General features: G+C 38.8%; 1 protein-coding gene across 2 annotated transcripts in view; it reads right to left on the bottom strand.

Annotated features, from left to right (window-relative positions):
- LOC115093978 (fibronectin type-III domain-containing protein 3A-like) overlaps positions 1-12,747 on the bottom strand; it is a 249,858-nt gene that overhangs the window by 131,765 nt on the left and 105,346 nt on the right. For both annotated transcript variants that reach the window (XM_029606523.1, XM_029606522.1), the window contains exons 7-10: positions 3,419-3,474; positions 2,763-2,920; positions 2,373-2,432; positions 1,296-1,434 (exon numbers count right to left, since the gene is read on the bottom strand). In XM_029606523.1, coding sequence (XP_029462383.1) covers positions 1,296-1,434; positions 2,373-2,432; positions 2,763-2,920; positions 3,419-3,474 — 413 coding nt within the window. The remainder of the gene's footprint in view (positions 1-1,295; positions 1,435-2,372; positions 2,433-2,762; positions 2,921-3,418; positions 3,475-12,747) is intronic.

Consider the following 12,747-nt stretch of genomic DNA (forward strand, 5'->3'; position numbering starts at 1 on the left):
AATGGATCCTGAAAGGATCTGTCTTTGGACTCCTCTGCTTCTCTCGGCACAGTCACTCAGGTAAGATTATCCTCGAGTACACTATTCAATTTCACTCATATAATGATGACATCTCTTCCTAGCCTCTCTTAGTGTGCAATTTTTTTTTCAATCACCAAAATATCTACTTTTTTATTTGTTCTGGTTGTCTTCTCACTGATTAAACTTTCAACTTCTCCCTGATTTCGTCTCTCCTCCCTTATTTTTATCTTTTCTGCTAAGTCTTGATGTCAAACATCTCCTTCATATGTCACCCCGATTACCTCCAAATCCTGTCATTCTCTACTTTCTAACATTTTCTGCAAGGACGGCTTCCTTTCTGTTCTTACTCCCAATTAGCCTGTGCCTCGATGGTCTCCAGGTTGGATTAATGCAACTCCTTTCTTGCTGGACTCCCCTGTCCTTTCACAATCTACATTAGCTTTTCAAAAAATCCAGGATTAATTTGAAAATGTCACTTCTGGTCTAGCTCTCATTAAATAAGACTGCTCTAGTAACGCTCTTTTCTCACTGTTCTCAAAATGCTCAGCTCTTGGTCGAACTCTTTTTAGATTCTTCTTCCTGTTTCTACTCCTCCCTTGCTGCCCTAGCTCTCTAAAACAAGTTTTCTCTTGCCATTTGATTTGAACTGGCTGGTTATTCTTTCAAAACCATGCTGACATATTCTATTTTATTTCCTCAGTGGTATCTCCAAACCTTTAACCATGCTCTTTTCAAATTCTCTACTACTGCTTAAGTGTTTTAGATTTGCTAATCTTCACTGCATGCTTGCTATTCTTTTTTTCTAATTTTAATTAATAATTTTCAGTTGATACAATTTGAACAGAAATTCAGATCAAAAGAACACAAGTTCAGTACTGCATACTACAAAGTGTCACAGCTCTGCAAAAAATATCAATGTACAAACAAACAATAACTGAGTAATAAAGAATGTTAAACAAAAACCAAAGGAATAAAAAGACAAAACTTGCACATCTTCTTAAATTCAGGTCTCAGTTTATAAAGCTTGCATCCAACCTGCTTGCTTTTCTTAAAATCACTTTAGTTCTAAAGCAACTATTAAAGGAAAAAATAAAATTATGACTTACTGAATGGACTTCAAACAACAAAAGACAAGGATATGCAATCAATGAATGTATAAGCACTGTCAATATTGTTCATCAAATTTTCAAATGCTACATATAATCATATTCTTCACCTCGAAATAATTTTAAATGAAGACTTCACATTTACATATCAGATTAGTTGGTACTTACCTTCCACTGTAAATTCAAGCTGCTTTTGGTTTTGTTGACAAGTTTAGGTGGTGCTGGAGGGTCTGGTTCACAACATTTTGTAGTAAAACTCACCAGTTCTGAAACAGATCCTTCCAGGGAACTACATGTTGCTGAAACTCTGAATATATAAACAATGATTAAGAATTATCTAAGTGTGCTTCACTATTAAATTCTTATTCAACATTACTGAACAAACAGATTTTCCCTTTTCCTCAGAGACAGAAGGCTGCATTTAACTACATTTACCAATAATATTACAATGAAAAATTCAATTTTCTGTTGTATTTTTCAACACATCTCTTCAAGAGAGTTTAGAAAACTGAACTACACAAATAACTTCAAACTGTCATGACTTGGGATATTCATTCTTAAAAGAAAACCATACTCAACATGCTGCACAATTTCAAAATGCCAAATGCAAGTAATACTTACTCTGTACCAATACAAAATGCTGAGTTATAAACAAATTCTTTAAGTCAACCACCAACAATCACTCTGAAGGCTATAAACCAACAATATTCAGAACATTGATACAAATTACAATATCTGAGATCTGATTTGTCCACATTGGCCATAGTGTCAAATACCAATATATCACTGTAATATTACTGTAATAACATTAAAAGCCAAGTTCCCATTATCTGAGGCAACAAGAGATAGGTGACTTTCTCAATACCAGAGAAGCGTCAGTGGGAGAAGTGAGATTTGAAACTTGGCTTCCCTGGTTCCCAAACCACTGCTCTACCCATGTGTGGCCAACTCCAGTCTTCAAGAGCCACAAACAGGTCACATTTTCAGGATATTCATAATGCATATGCATAACACAGATTTGCATGCATTGCCTCCATTGTATGCAAATCTATCTCATACATATTCACTGTAAATATCCTAAAAAATAGACCTGTCTGTGACTCTTAAGGACTGGAATTGGCTACCCCAGCCCTAAACACTAAGCCCCTCTTCATGTCCTTTCAGCGTTTTTATTATTTTGTAGCAGTCCTCACTGCACAAGCAGCAGTATGAGGTACCAGCTATACAATTCCTAGTAATACTTACCTGACATGGTAGTCAGTTGCTGGTCGTAGGTCAGATAAGTTGAATGTTGTTTCTTCCCCACTTTAAACAAAGAAGAAATGATTTTTCACTGTAGGAGCTACTTTTTTTTTTTTTTTTTAACTAATCTCCAGTACACTCAAATTATTACATTTTGAGATCTTTTTCAGCAGAACTTGCTGTATTTAGTCATGGTTGAAACAATCATGTTATGGAAAAAATCCAGCTATACCTATGAAGGCTCAATATAAACTGAAATGCCAAAATTTGATACTGAAATACCACAATCTGCATTTCCCCCTACAACAAATAACCATCAGTTCCTCCCCCCTCCCAGTCCAATTACCTGCACATACTGCAGGTATGACTTTAAGAAAATCTGCATCTACTTACCTATAGATAGATTTAAACTTTCCATTTGTGCCACCGTTGGATATAGTCACTTCATACGTAAATGCTGCTGTTAGAAAGTCAGCATGACTTTCCCCATTCTGGGAGCTAACTGGAAAGCTCCAATTTAGGACAGCTGACCTTGCCTCTATCTGAGATAACTAAAGCAATACAAAAAACAAGTGTCTTAAGCATTAGTAAGATTCTACTTATATGATATGTCAAAAGTTGCTCAGAATCCTAGTTATCGCAATTGTTAATATTTCACTTATCTTAAAATATTCTTCCAAACATGTTTTAATTTAATGCAATAACAATTTTACTCTTTATACATGATCTATATATTTATATATTTAAACACAAAGAAAACAAAAGGGAACAGAAATATAGCACTATATAGAATTTTTCACTATTTTAAACAAAGAGGCCTGCTATCCCATTCAGGATACAATTGTGTATAGCAGATACAAAGTGGTATGCACAGGCAGCAATTGCAACAGGCACTAGCCGCACAGACTCGCACATTTGCTAGAGCAAGCAGACTCCTCACACATTCACCTTATATGATGTGTAACTCATTATAGAAACATCTGCACCATGTGCAGTGCTGTATGCAACACTACATTAAAAAAAAAAAAGTGCTGATTTACTATACTTACTATAGGTTTACCAATGCTTAAGAGATCTTGTAAGTTTTTGGATTCTGTCTCTGCTTCTAGGGAGGTGATGGGATGGGGGAGGGAAAAAAAAATCACAAAATCAGAATCCTTTAAAAATGCTGTATCTACATACAACCACAAGATGGAGCCAGTTTCTTTCAGAGATTAATCATACTGCACAAAAAGGCATTCGCCCTATTTACTTTGGATTTAAAATGATAAACTGGCTAACACTAATATTATATAAACCCCTTTCAATGTACCTTGCATAAAACAAAAGGTGATTATCTGTAATAGAGGTTCTCTGAAGGCAGCAGTTTACCAATCACACGTGATGTCATCCACTGGTGCTGACCACACAACACTCTTTAGGGAAACCCCCAAGGGACCCTCTGAGCATGCACAAAAATTCCTGTGTTCCTGAATCTTTGCAGTGTGCCTCAGTTCTATAATTAAGCAAATACACTCAAATCCAAAAGGGGGAGGGAGGGAGGGAGTATTTGTGTAACTGGTGAACTGCCATCTTAAGAGAAATACCTGTTATAGGTAAGTTATTTTGCTTTTTCTAAAGACAAGCTGTTCAACAGTCACACATATAGGACTCCCTAACAAAGGATCATACTTTTTTTTTTTTAATAAAGAGGAGGAGAAAACAACAATACTCTTAACAGGGCTGCAAATTTTTTTTTAATTTATTTTAAAGAAAGACAACCTGAAAAACCTTAGGGCAGCTGGAGTTAGGCTCTAACACTCAACAAGACCCTGAAGAATGGATTATCCAAAAATGTAGTTATATCAGAAGTCAGTATCCAAACAATATTGAGATGTAAATGTGCAGTTTGAACTACATGTCAGCTTTGCAGATCTCTTTGAGAGAGGCTGACTTTAGGTAGGCCACTGACACAGTCACACAGCCATGGACCTATCATTATAGAACTTTATATGCCCTCTAAGTCCAAGCTTTTGAGGGTGTATGTGAAGGAGATGCAATGTGTTATCCAATTAGGTTTTCTGACAAAGCAATTCCAGATTTGTCGGGGCAAAAAGAAATAAAAAGCTGAGTGGACTTTCTAGGGTCTTCAGTTCATTCCAGATATGAGGAGCTGGCTCTCTTGAAATGCAAAGGGTTAAGGGCGTTATTTACCTTCACTGAACATAGTCTAGGGAAAAACACTGGAAAAATGATTGACTGATTAAGGTGAAAATCAGTCATAACAACAGGAAGAAACTTAGGGTGCATGTGCTATAGTCATGCTGTGATTAACCTTTGTGTAAGGTGCACAAGTGACTCTGGCCTAATCTGACTCTTCAAGCTGAAGTTACTGCCACCAAAAAAAGCAACTTTCCAGGTCATGTACTTTAACCCACAAGAATTCAGAGGCCCAAAGGAGGCTTTCGTCAACTGCATTAAAACCACTTTGAGATCCCATGACACTGTGGATGGCTTGATAGGAGACTTCAAATGAAGCAAGCCATGCATGAATCATATAGCAAACAACAGTACAGAAATGTCTCCCTTCTACAGAAGGATGGTATGTGCCAGTTGCACAGAAGTAGTCTGGAATGCACACTCATATTTTTTATTTATTTTATTTTTTATTTAAAAGTATTTTTATACCGTCTTTACAAACAGTGTTTAGTCAAAACGGTTTACATATATCGAAAATAATAAAAATGAAAATAAAAACAAATTAAAATTAAAATAAAAGTTAGAGTAAGAATAATAATGATTGAAAGTGGGTTGACATATAAAATATAAATTACAAAAATTTTCATTAATATAAAATAACAAATTGTTTAAATTAAAATAGATAGCAAAAAAGAAATCAATACACAGAACAAAAGAATGTTGGGTGCCTAACTGTAGATATGTATTCTGGAAGTGTGAGATGATTATTTAGTGGGTGGTATCTGAAATGCGGTTCGAAATAGGTGAGTTTTTAAAGATTTTTTGAAATGCTTAGGATTGGATATGGATCTGATAGGATCTGGTAAAGCATTCCATAGAATGGGACCTATGACTGAGAAAGCTCTTTTTCTGGTATTATCAAGACGGGCTTGTCTAGGTGAGGGAATGTCAAGAAGGTTTTTTTCCAATGATCTTAGGTGTCTAGTCGGTTTGTAAATTCGGAGGATGGAGCATAAAGTAACCGAGTTGGGAGTGTAGATAAGAGAATGTATAATGGACAAAATTTTAAATTGTATTCTATGTTTAACTGGTAACCAATGTAAAGACTGAAGTATTGGAGTAATGTGGGTTTTTTTTGATGAATTTGTTAGGATACGTGCTGCTGCATTTTGGATTAGTTGGAGTGAGTGAAGTGTGTTTTCTGGGAGGCCTATATATAGAGAATTACAGTAATCCAGTCCAGAGAAAATGAGTGATTGAAGAATAGTCCGGAAGTCATGTAGAGGGTATTCAATCATTTTTAGTGTAGGACAAGAAAAGGGACTTAAGAGACCCTTGCCAGCAAACTTCCATTTGCATTCATATGACCTTCATGTCTATTCCTTCATACAAGACAGAAATACTTGAAAAATGACAGGAATGTATTTCTTCACCTTCAACATCTTGGCCATGAAGTCAAGGGAATGAAGACTGAGTGAAGTAACATTCACTGGTTCCATAATATTAGAGTTGGATAAATATGTTCAATCTGATGGATTTCCTAATGGATAGGGATCTTCATTTTCAATTATTTATTTTTCCCTGGAATTTATCAGTGATATTATACAAAACAAAACCCCCTTTTTTGTTCATAATAGTAAACGCCAATAAATTCCAGGTAAAAATAAAACAAACAATGAAGGTCTCTACTAATGGATAAATCTTGAAGGTTCAGAAAACATATCTATCTCAATCAAGAAGGAGTTATTAGAATTACCGTATTTTTCGCTCCATAAGACGCACCTGACCATAAGACGCACCTAGGATTCAGAGGGGGAAAATTAAAAAAAAATAAAATTGTGCTAAACCGGCTCTGCGTCTGGGCGTCTTATGGAGCAAATTAGGGGAGTGCATAGTTTTTTTTTTTCTCCCCATTTTGTTTTCGGGTCTGGGGAGGGCCATTTCGGTCCACTCCCCAGATCAGAAAATTTTTCTTTCTGTGGGAACCCCCAAAACCCCCCCCCCATCCCAACCCTTTAAATTAACAACCTCCACCCCCCTGACCCCCCCAAGACCTGCCGAATTAATTTCCTGCAACCCCCCACCCTCCTGACCCCCCCAAGACCTGCCGAATTAATTTCCTGCAACCCCCCACCCTCCTGACCCCCCCCAAGACCTGCCAAACATCCCTGGTGGTCCAGCGGGGGTCCAGGAGCGGTCCGGGAACGATCTCCTGGGCGTGAGCCGTCGGCTGCCAGTAAACAAAATGGCGCCGATGGCCCTATGCCCTCACTATGTCACTGAGACCGACCGCTGCTATTGGTCGGTCTCAGTGACATAGTGAGGGCATAGGGCCGTCGGCGCCATTTTGTTTACTGGCAGCCGACGGCCCTATGCCCTCACTATGTCACTGAGACCGACCAATAGCAGCGATCGGTCTCAGTGACATAGTGAGGGCATAGGGCCGTCGGCTGCCAGTAAACAAAATGGCGCCGACGGCCCTATGCCCTCACTATGTCACTGAGACCGACCAATAGCAGCGGTCGGTCTCAGTGACATAGTGAGGGCATAGGGCCGTCGGCGCCATTTTGTTTACTGGCAGCCGACGGCCCACGCCCAGGAAATCATTCCCGGACCCCCGCTGGACCACCAGGGACGTTTGGCAGGTCTTGGGGGGGTCAGGAGGGTGGGGGGTTGCAGGAAATTAATTCGGCAGGTCTTGGGGGGGGGGGGGTTGTAGGAAATTAAGTCGGCAGGTCTTGGGGGAGTCGGGGGGGGGGGGGGTGTTTGTTAGATTTTTGTTTGGTTTTTTTTTTATATTCGCTCCATAAGACGCACATACATTTCCCCCCCACCTTTGGGGGAAAAAAAGTGCGTCTTATGGAGCGAAAAATACGGTACATACTTCCACGCCCTTTTGAACTTTAAGGTTTTTGCGCCATTAGAGATTTTGGAGATATATGTAGAGAAGACCTTTTCTCCAATGAATGAAGACTGTATCTGATACAAGTCTGCTTCATGACCTCCTTCTGGAGCAGAAAACTTGCATAGAAATGACTGCTTCATAGAGCTGCTGGTCATAGAAACAAGACGGGTAGCTACTTTAAACTAGTTCTCAATAGAATACACAACCTGGTGCAAGGGTATGATGGGCCAGCTTAGCTTAGAATATGAAGAATGAAGAAATTGGGAAAAAAAACCTAAAAGGAGTAGTTGCAAAGTCTGCATGAGGCATGGACATTGCTTTTACAAATACCACCTTGAATGCCCAGATAAAATGTATTACATGCATTAAAATGCTGAAGAAAGACAAAATAAACTGCCTGCATGTTTTAATGGTGAGGTGAAAGAGGCAACTAAAGCCAAGAGGGAATCATTCAAAAAAATGGAAAGTATACCCAAATGAAGAAAATAGGCAAGAATATAAATACTGACAAATTAGATATAAAACAGGAAAAAGACATTACAAACCAATGGGAAAAAAACTAATCATGCAAAGGAAAACAAAAAGTAATTATGTCATACAATGGAAAGAATAGGGCTGAAAAAACAGCCAAAAGAAGCAAAAAAAACTCTCAGCAAAAACTGAATAGTAGGGAAAACATATACCTCTAGGTCTTGGCAGAAAATAAACTGAGATACACTGCACAGCCATGGGAACTACTGCACATGCTCAGAAGGACATTCAAGTTCTTACCTAAAAAGCTCTAGAAATGTGTTTCATGGTCTGAGCCATCAGATGACTATATATACGGACTGTGGTGAACTGCTGATATTCAAAGGTTTATATTTTCATAACTTCAGTAGGTCCTGATTTACTCTCTGGCAGGCTGAACAACTTTTTCAATGTGAAAGTTGCATTCAATAAACAGAACATGCTGTTAAAGTGCCAGATGACTTTACCTTAACAAGTGATGTCATAACACTAGCGATATTATGGAAAGAATGAGTTATAATAATATTATCTGGCTAAATTATCAATGTCATATCATAACATTTTCTAGCATAATTTTAAAATGTTACATTTATCACTCCAGTCTAAAAATAAACTGAAATTTAAAAAATCCAGAACAGTTTGCATTTGGTAAGAAGGTAAACTTGAACATAAAATTCAAGAGAAAAATGCTGTAAGGCAAACTCATGATAATGAATTATTTTTCACCACAACATCATGATCTAAGTTATAAACACTATCATGTATATCAACTAATTTAGTTTCAATTGTAAAAATTAAAAAAAAAATACAATGGCTGCAGCTGAATAATTAGATTTCAGTTAAAATCTGACCCAACAATTAGAAGTAGAATTTTGGCAAAATCCTACTAAATACAAGTCAAATTTAAAAAAAAAAAAAAAAAAAAGGTATCTTGCACATCTTTACTCTCCAACTGCTAAACATACATGTTATCCACTTAGCTTTTGTGATGGAGAGGGAGATTGGGCAAGATTATTTCTCTTAAAAATTCTACTGTACATCCATTTTGAACACTAAATGAATGTGAAAAATCTGATAGGTTTGTTATATAATTATGAATTTATTACCTTTCCCTTTTTATATTCAGTTTAGAGTTCTCTATTGACAAAGCAGGCATGAATTAGCCATATCATCTGAAGGCACCAACACAGACCAAGCTCAGTAAAAGCTTTTCTGAGTATGCACCGGAGTTCCTGTGCATGCACACCACCTTATGAGCCCCTCAGTATTTCTTCATCCAAGCTACCACGTAGATGTGTCCCAATTTCTCAAACTATTTTCTCTATCTTTTGGGGCCTAGTGTCCCTGTCTTGTTCATTGCATGTGTTTTCTGTCACTGCCTCGGCAGCCCCTCAATAGAGCTTTTATGCTCTAAAATTATGCTCTAAAATTAGAAAAAAAAAAAGTTGACAGAGAATCCCAGATCACCCGTGGTACATGCGTTCAAAGCTTACATCAAGTCCCACTACTGCTCCTTGTGACCTTGGGCAAGTTACTTTACCCTTTGTTTTCTTAGATAGAAACTTAGATTGTAAACCCTCTAGAGAAGTGGTTCTCAACAGGTGTGTTGGGACACACTAGGGTGTCACAAAGTCCCTAGAGGTGTGTCACAGAGCCAGAAGAAGACTGATCTTTCCTCATCAGTCTGGGCAGGAGTTGGCTGGCTTCTCTTTTATTGGGTATGACAGGAAGCTGCTCTTGCTTCCTTCTCCTCTTCCTGGCCAGATCAGAGTACAATATCACCAACTCATGTTCATATAGGCCCGGCAGAACACCAACTTTATCATCGGCATCAAGAGAGCATCGGCAGCCTCACTGGCCTGGCAGTGAGGCTGCCGATGCTCTCTTCACCCCATGGAGCCTGGATGTGATGGCAGGAGCAATAGGGAGAAAGGTGCAAACTCTGTAGATCCACTGCTGCTGCCTCATCTTCCTTTCCTCAATACTTCTTGCCCTCATCTGCTGCTGATAAAGAGGGAGGGAGACTCTGGATTAGATAAGTCTTTTCTGCTGGCTGGGAGCCAGGAAGAGGGGGAATGTATTGAGCAGGAAGGCGTGGGAAGATAGGGAGTTCCTGGGTAGGGAGAGGCAGAGGAGGGAGGAGTTGAGGGCTGCTAGGCAGGGAAGAGAGATGGAAGTGGAGTAATAGAGGTATGGGGCAGCTGGGTTGGGGGAGAGGGGAGCGGGGGATGCTGAGCAGGAAGGGATAGGAAAGAGGTGGTCAGGTGTTCTGGGTAGGGAAGGACAGAAAGACTTAAAGCAGGAGAGCCAGGGAGAAGAGGATGTGGGGGTGGGGGTGTTGGGAATATTGGACAGGATATGAGCATGTGAAGGGATGATTGAGTAGTTGCGAGAAGTGAAGGGTGATGGGGGCATGGAGGGGAGTGACTGGGTACAAGAGCCATACTATGTCAGTTTTGAGAATATTCATTTCTTCTCTCTTTGAACTTTGCTTAGTGTAGGAGGAAATATATTTGTGTTTCTAGTCTCCAGTTTTGCACTGCATGCAGGTTTCCATTCCAGGTTTTGTTTCTACATTTGTAATTTGTGGTCTATATTTGGTGAAGGCAGGTCTGTCTATATTCTGTGTGTATGTGACTGAGATGAGGTACTTTACTAGAGGTTTGTATCAGCCGTATATGTTGTATTTTCTCAATATTATATTGCACTGGTGGTGAACTGCTGCCTTTCATGGGTAGGGCTATTGCTGTTTCATTTCTTGGAGTTGGTGCTACTGAGGTATGGCAGGTTTGATAGACATGTACAGAATGGGGATTGTTTGTATTATTTTACAATACACCTGGCAGTAGAGGGAGTTTGGAATGCTGTTAAGATGACACCAGAATTAGAATATCTTTTTTTGTATGGTGAGTTGTACAGGGAAAATGTCTTGGTTCTGCTCTGCACCCATTATTAGGAAGTGGGGGACTCCTGTAGATGCAGAGCATGTTTATATTTATTTATTTATCACTTTTATATACCGATATTCATGTAACAAGTTACAAATCACTTCGGTTTACATTATAACAATAACCATAGCATAAAATGCATTACATTAAACATTAGTCCCATGATAGTCATATGTTTAGTGTGTCACACATGTGAGCATCTCCTCTCAGGTATGTTCCTAATAGAAAAAAGGTTGAGAACTACTGCTCTGCAGAAAGGGAAATACCTACAGTACCTGAATGTAATCTGCTGTGAAATGACAAAAAGTGGAATATAAATTTAAAAAAAAAAAATTAAAAATTAATCTGTGGGCACCAGATGTCCATCATGGATATGCATGCTGTCTGCTATCACTACCTGGACCCAGACAATAAAAACTCCAACTTATGTTCTTATCTGTGGACAGATAAGAACATAAGAACATAAATTGCCATACTGGGTCAGACCAAGGGTCCATCAAGCCCAGCATCTTATTTCAAACAGTGGCCAATCCAGGCTACAAGTACCTGGCACGTACCAAAACACTAACTAGATCCCATGCTACTGATGCCAGTAATAGCAGTGGCTATTCTCTAAGACAACTTGATTAATGGCAGGTAATGGACTTCTCCAACCCCTTTTAAAACCCAGCTACACTAACTGCACTAACCACATTCTCTGGCAACAAATTCCAAAGCTTAATTGTGCACTGAGTGAACAAGAATTTTCTCCGATTAGTTTTAAATGTGCTGCATGCTAACTTCATGGAGTGCCCCCTAGACCTTCTATTATGGGAAAGAGCAAATAACTGATTCACATTTACCCGTTCTAGATCTCTCATGATTTAAAGACCTCTATCTTATCCCCCCCCCCCCCCCCCCAGAAGTCTCTTCTCTAAGCTGAACAGCCCTATAAACTCTTTAGCTTTTCCCTCATAGGGGAGCTATTCCACCCCTTTTATCATTTTGGTCGTCCTTCTCTATACCTTCTCCATCACAACTGTATCTTTCTTTGAGATGTGGTGACCAGAATTGTACACAGTAATCAAGGTGCGGTCTCACCATGGAGCGATACAGACCACATTATGACATTTTCCATTTGTTACTATTCCCTTCCTAATAATTCCTAAAATTCTGTTTGCTTTATTGACTGCCGCAGCACACAGAGTTGAGGATTTTAATGTATTATCTACTATGATCCCTATATCTTTTTTCTTGGTGGTAGCTCCTAATATGGAACCTAATATCGTGTAATTAGAGCAAGGATTATTTTTCCCTATATGCATCACCTTCCACTTGTCCACATTAAATTTCATCTGCCATTTGGATGGCCAACTTTCCAGTCCTGCAAGGTCCTCTTGCAATTTATCACAATCCGCTTGTGATTTAACTACTCTGGATAATTTTGTATCATCTGCATATTTGATTACCTCGCTAGTCGTATTCCTTTCCAGATAATTTATAAATATACTGAAAAGCACCAGTCCAAGTACAGGGATCTGTACGTGGACCGGTGTTTACCCTTTTCCACTGTTTACCCTTTTCCATGGAGACAACTGACCATTTAATTCTACTCTCCATTTCCTGTCTTTTAACAAGTTTGTAATCCATGAAAGGATACCACCTCCTATCCCATGACTTTTTAGTTTCCTTAGAAGCCTCTCATGAGGGACTTTGTCAAACGCCTTCTGAAAATCTATATATACTACATCTACTGGCTCCCTTTTATCCATATGTTTATTAACCCCTTTAAAAAAATGAAACAGATTTGTGAGGCAAGACTTGCCTTGAGTAAATCCATGCTGACTGTGTTCCATTA

This window comes from Rhinatrema bivittatum, chromosome 6 (genome assembly GCF_901001135.1).
Source record: "Rhinatrema bivittatum chromosome 6, aRhiBiv1.1, whole genome shotgun sequence".
Taxonomy (NCBI): Eukaryota; Metazoa; Chordata; class Amphibia; order Gymnophiona; family Rhinatrematidae; genus Rhinatrema; species Rhinatrema bivittatum.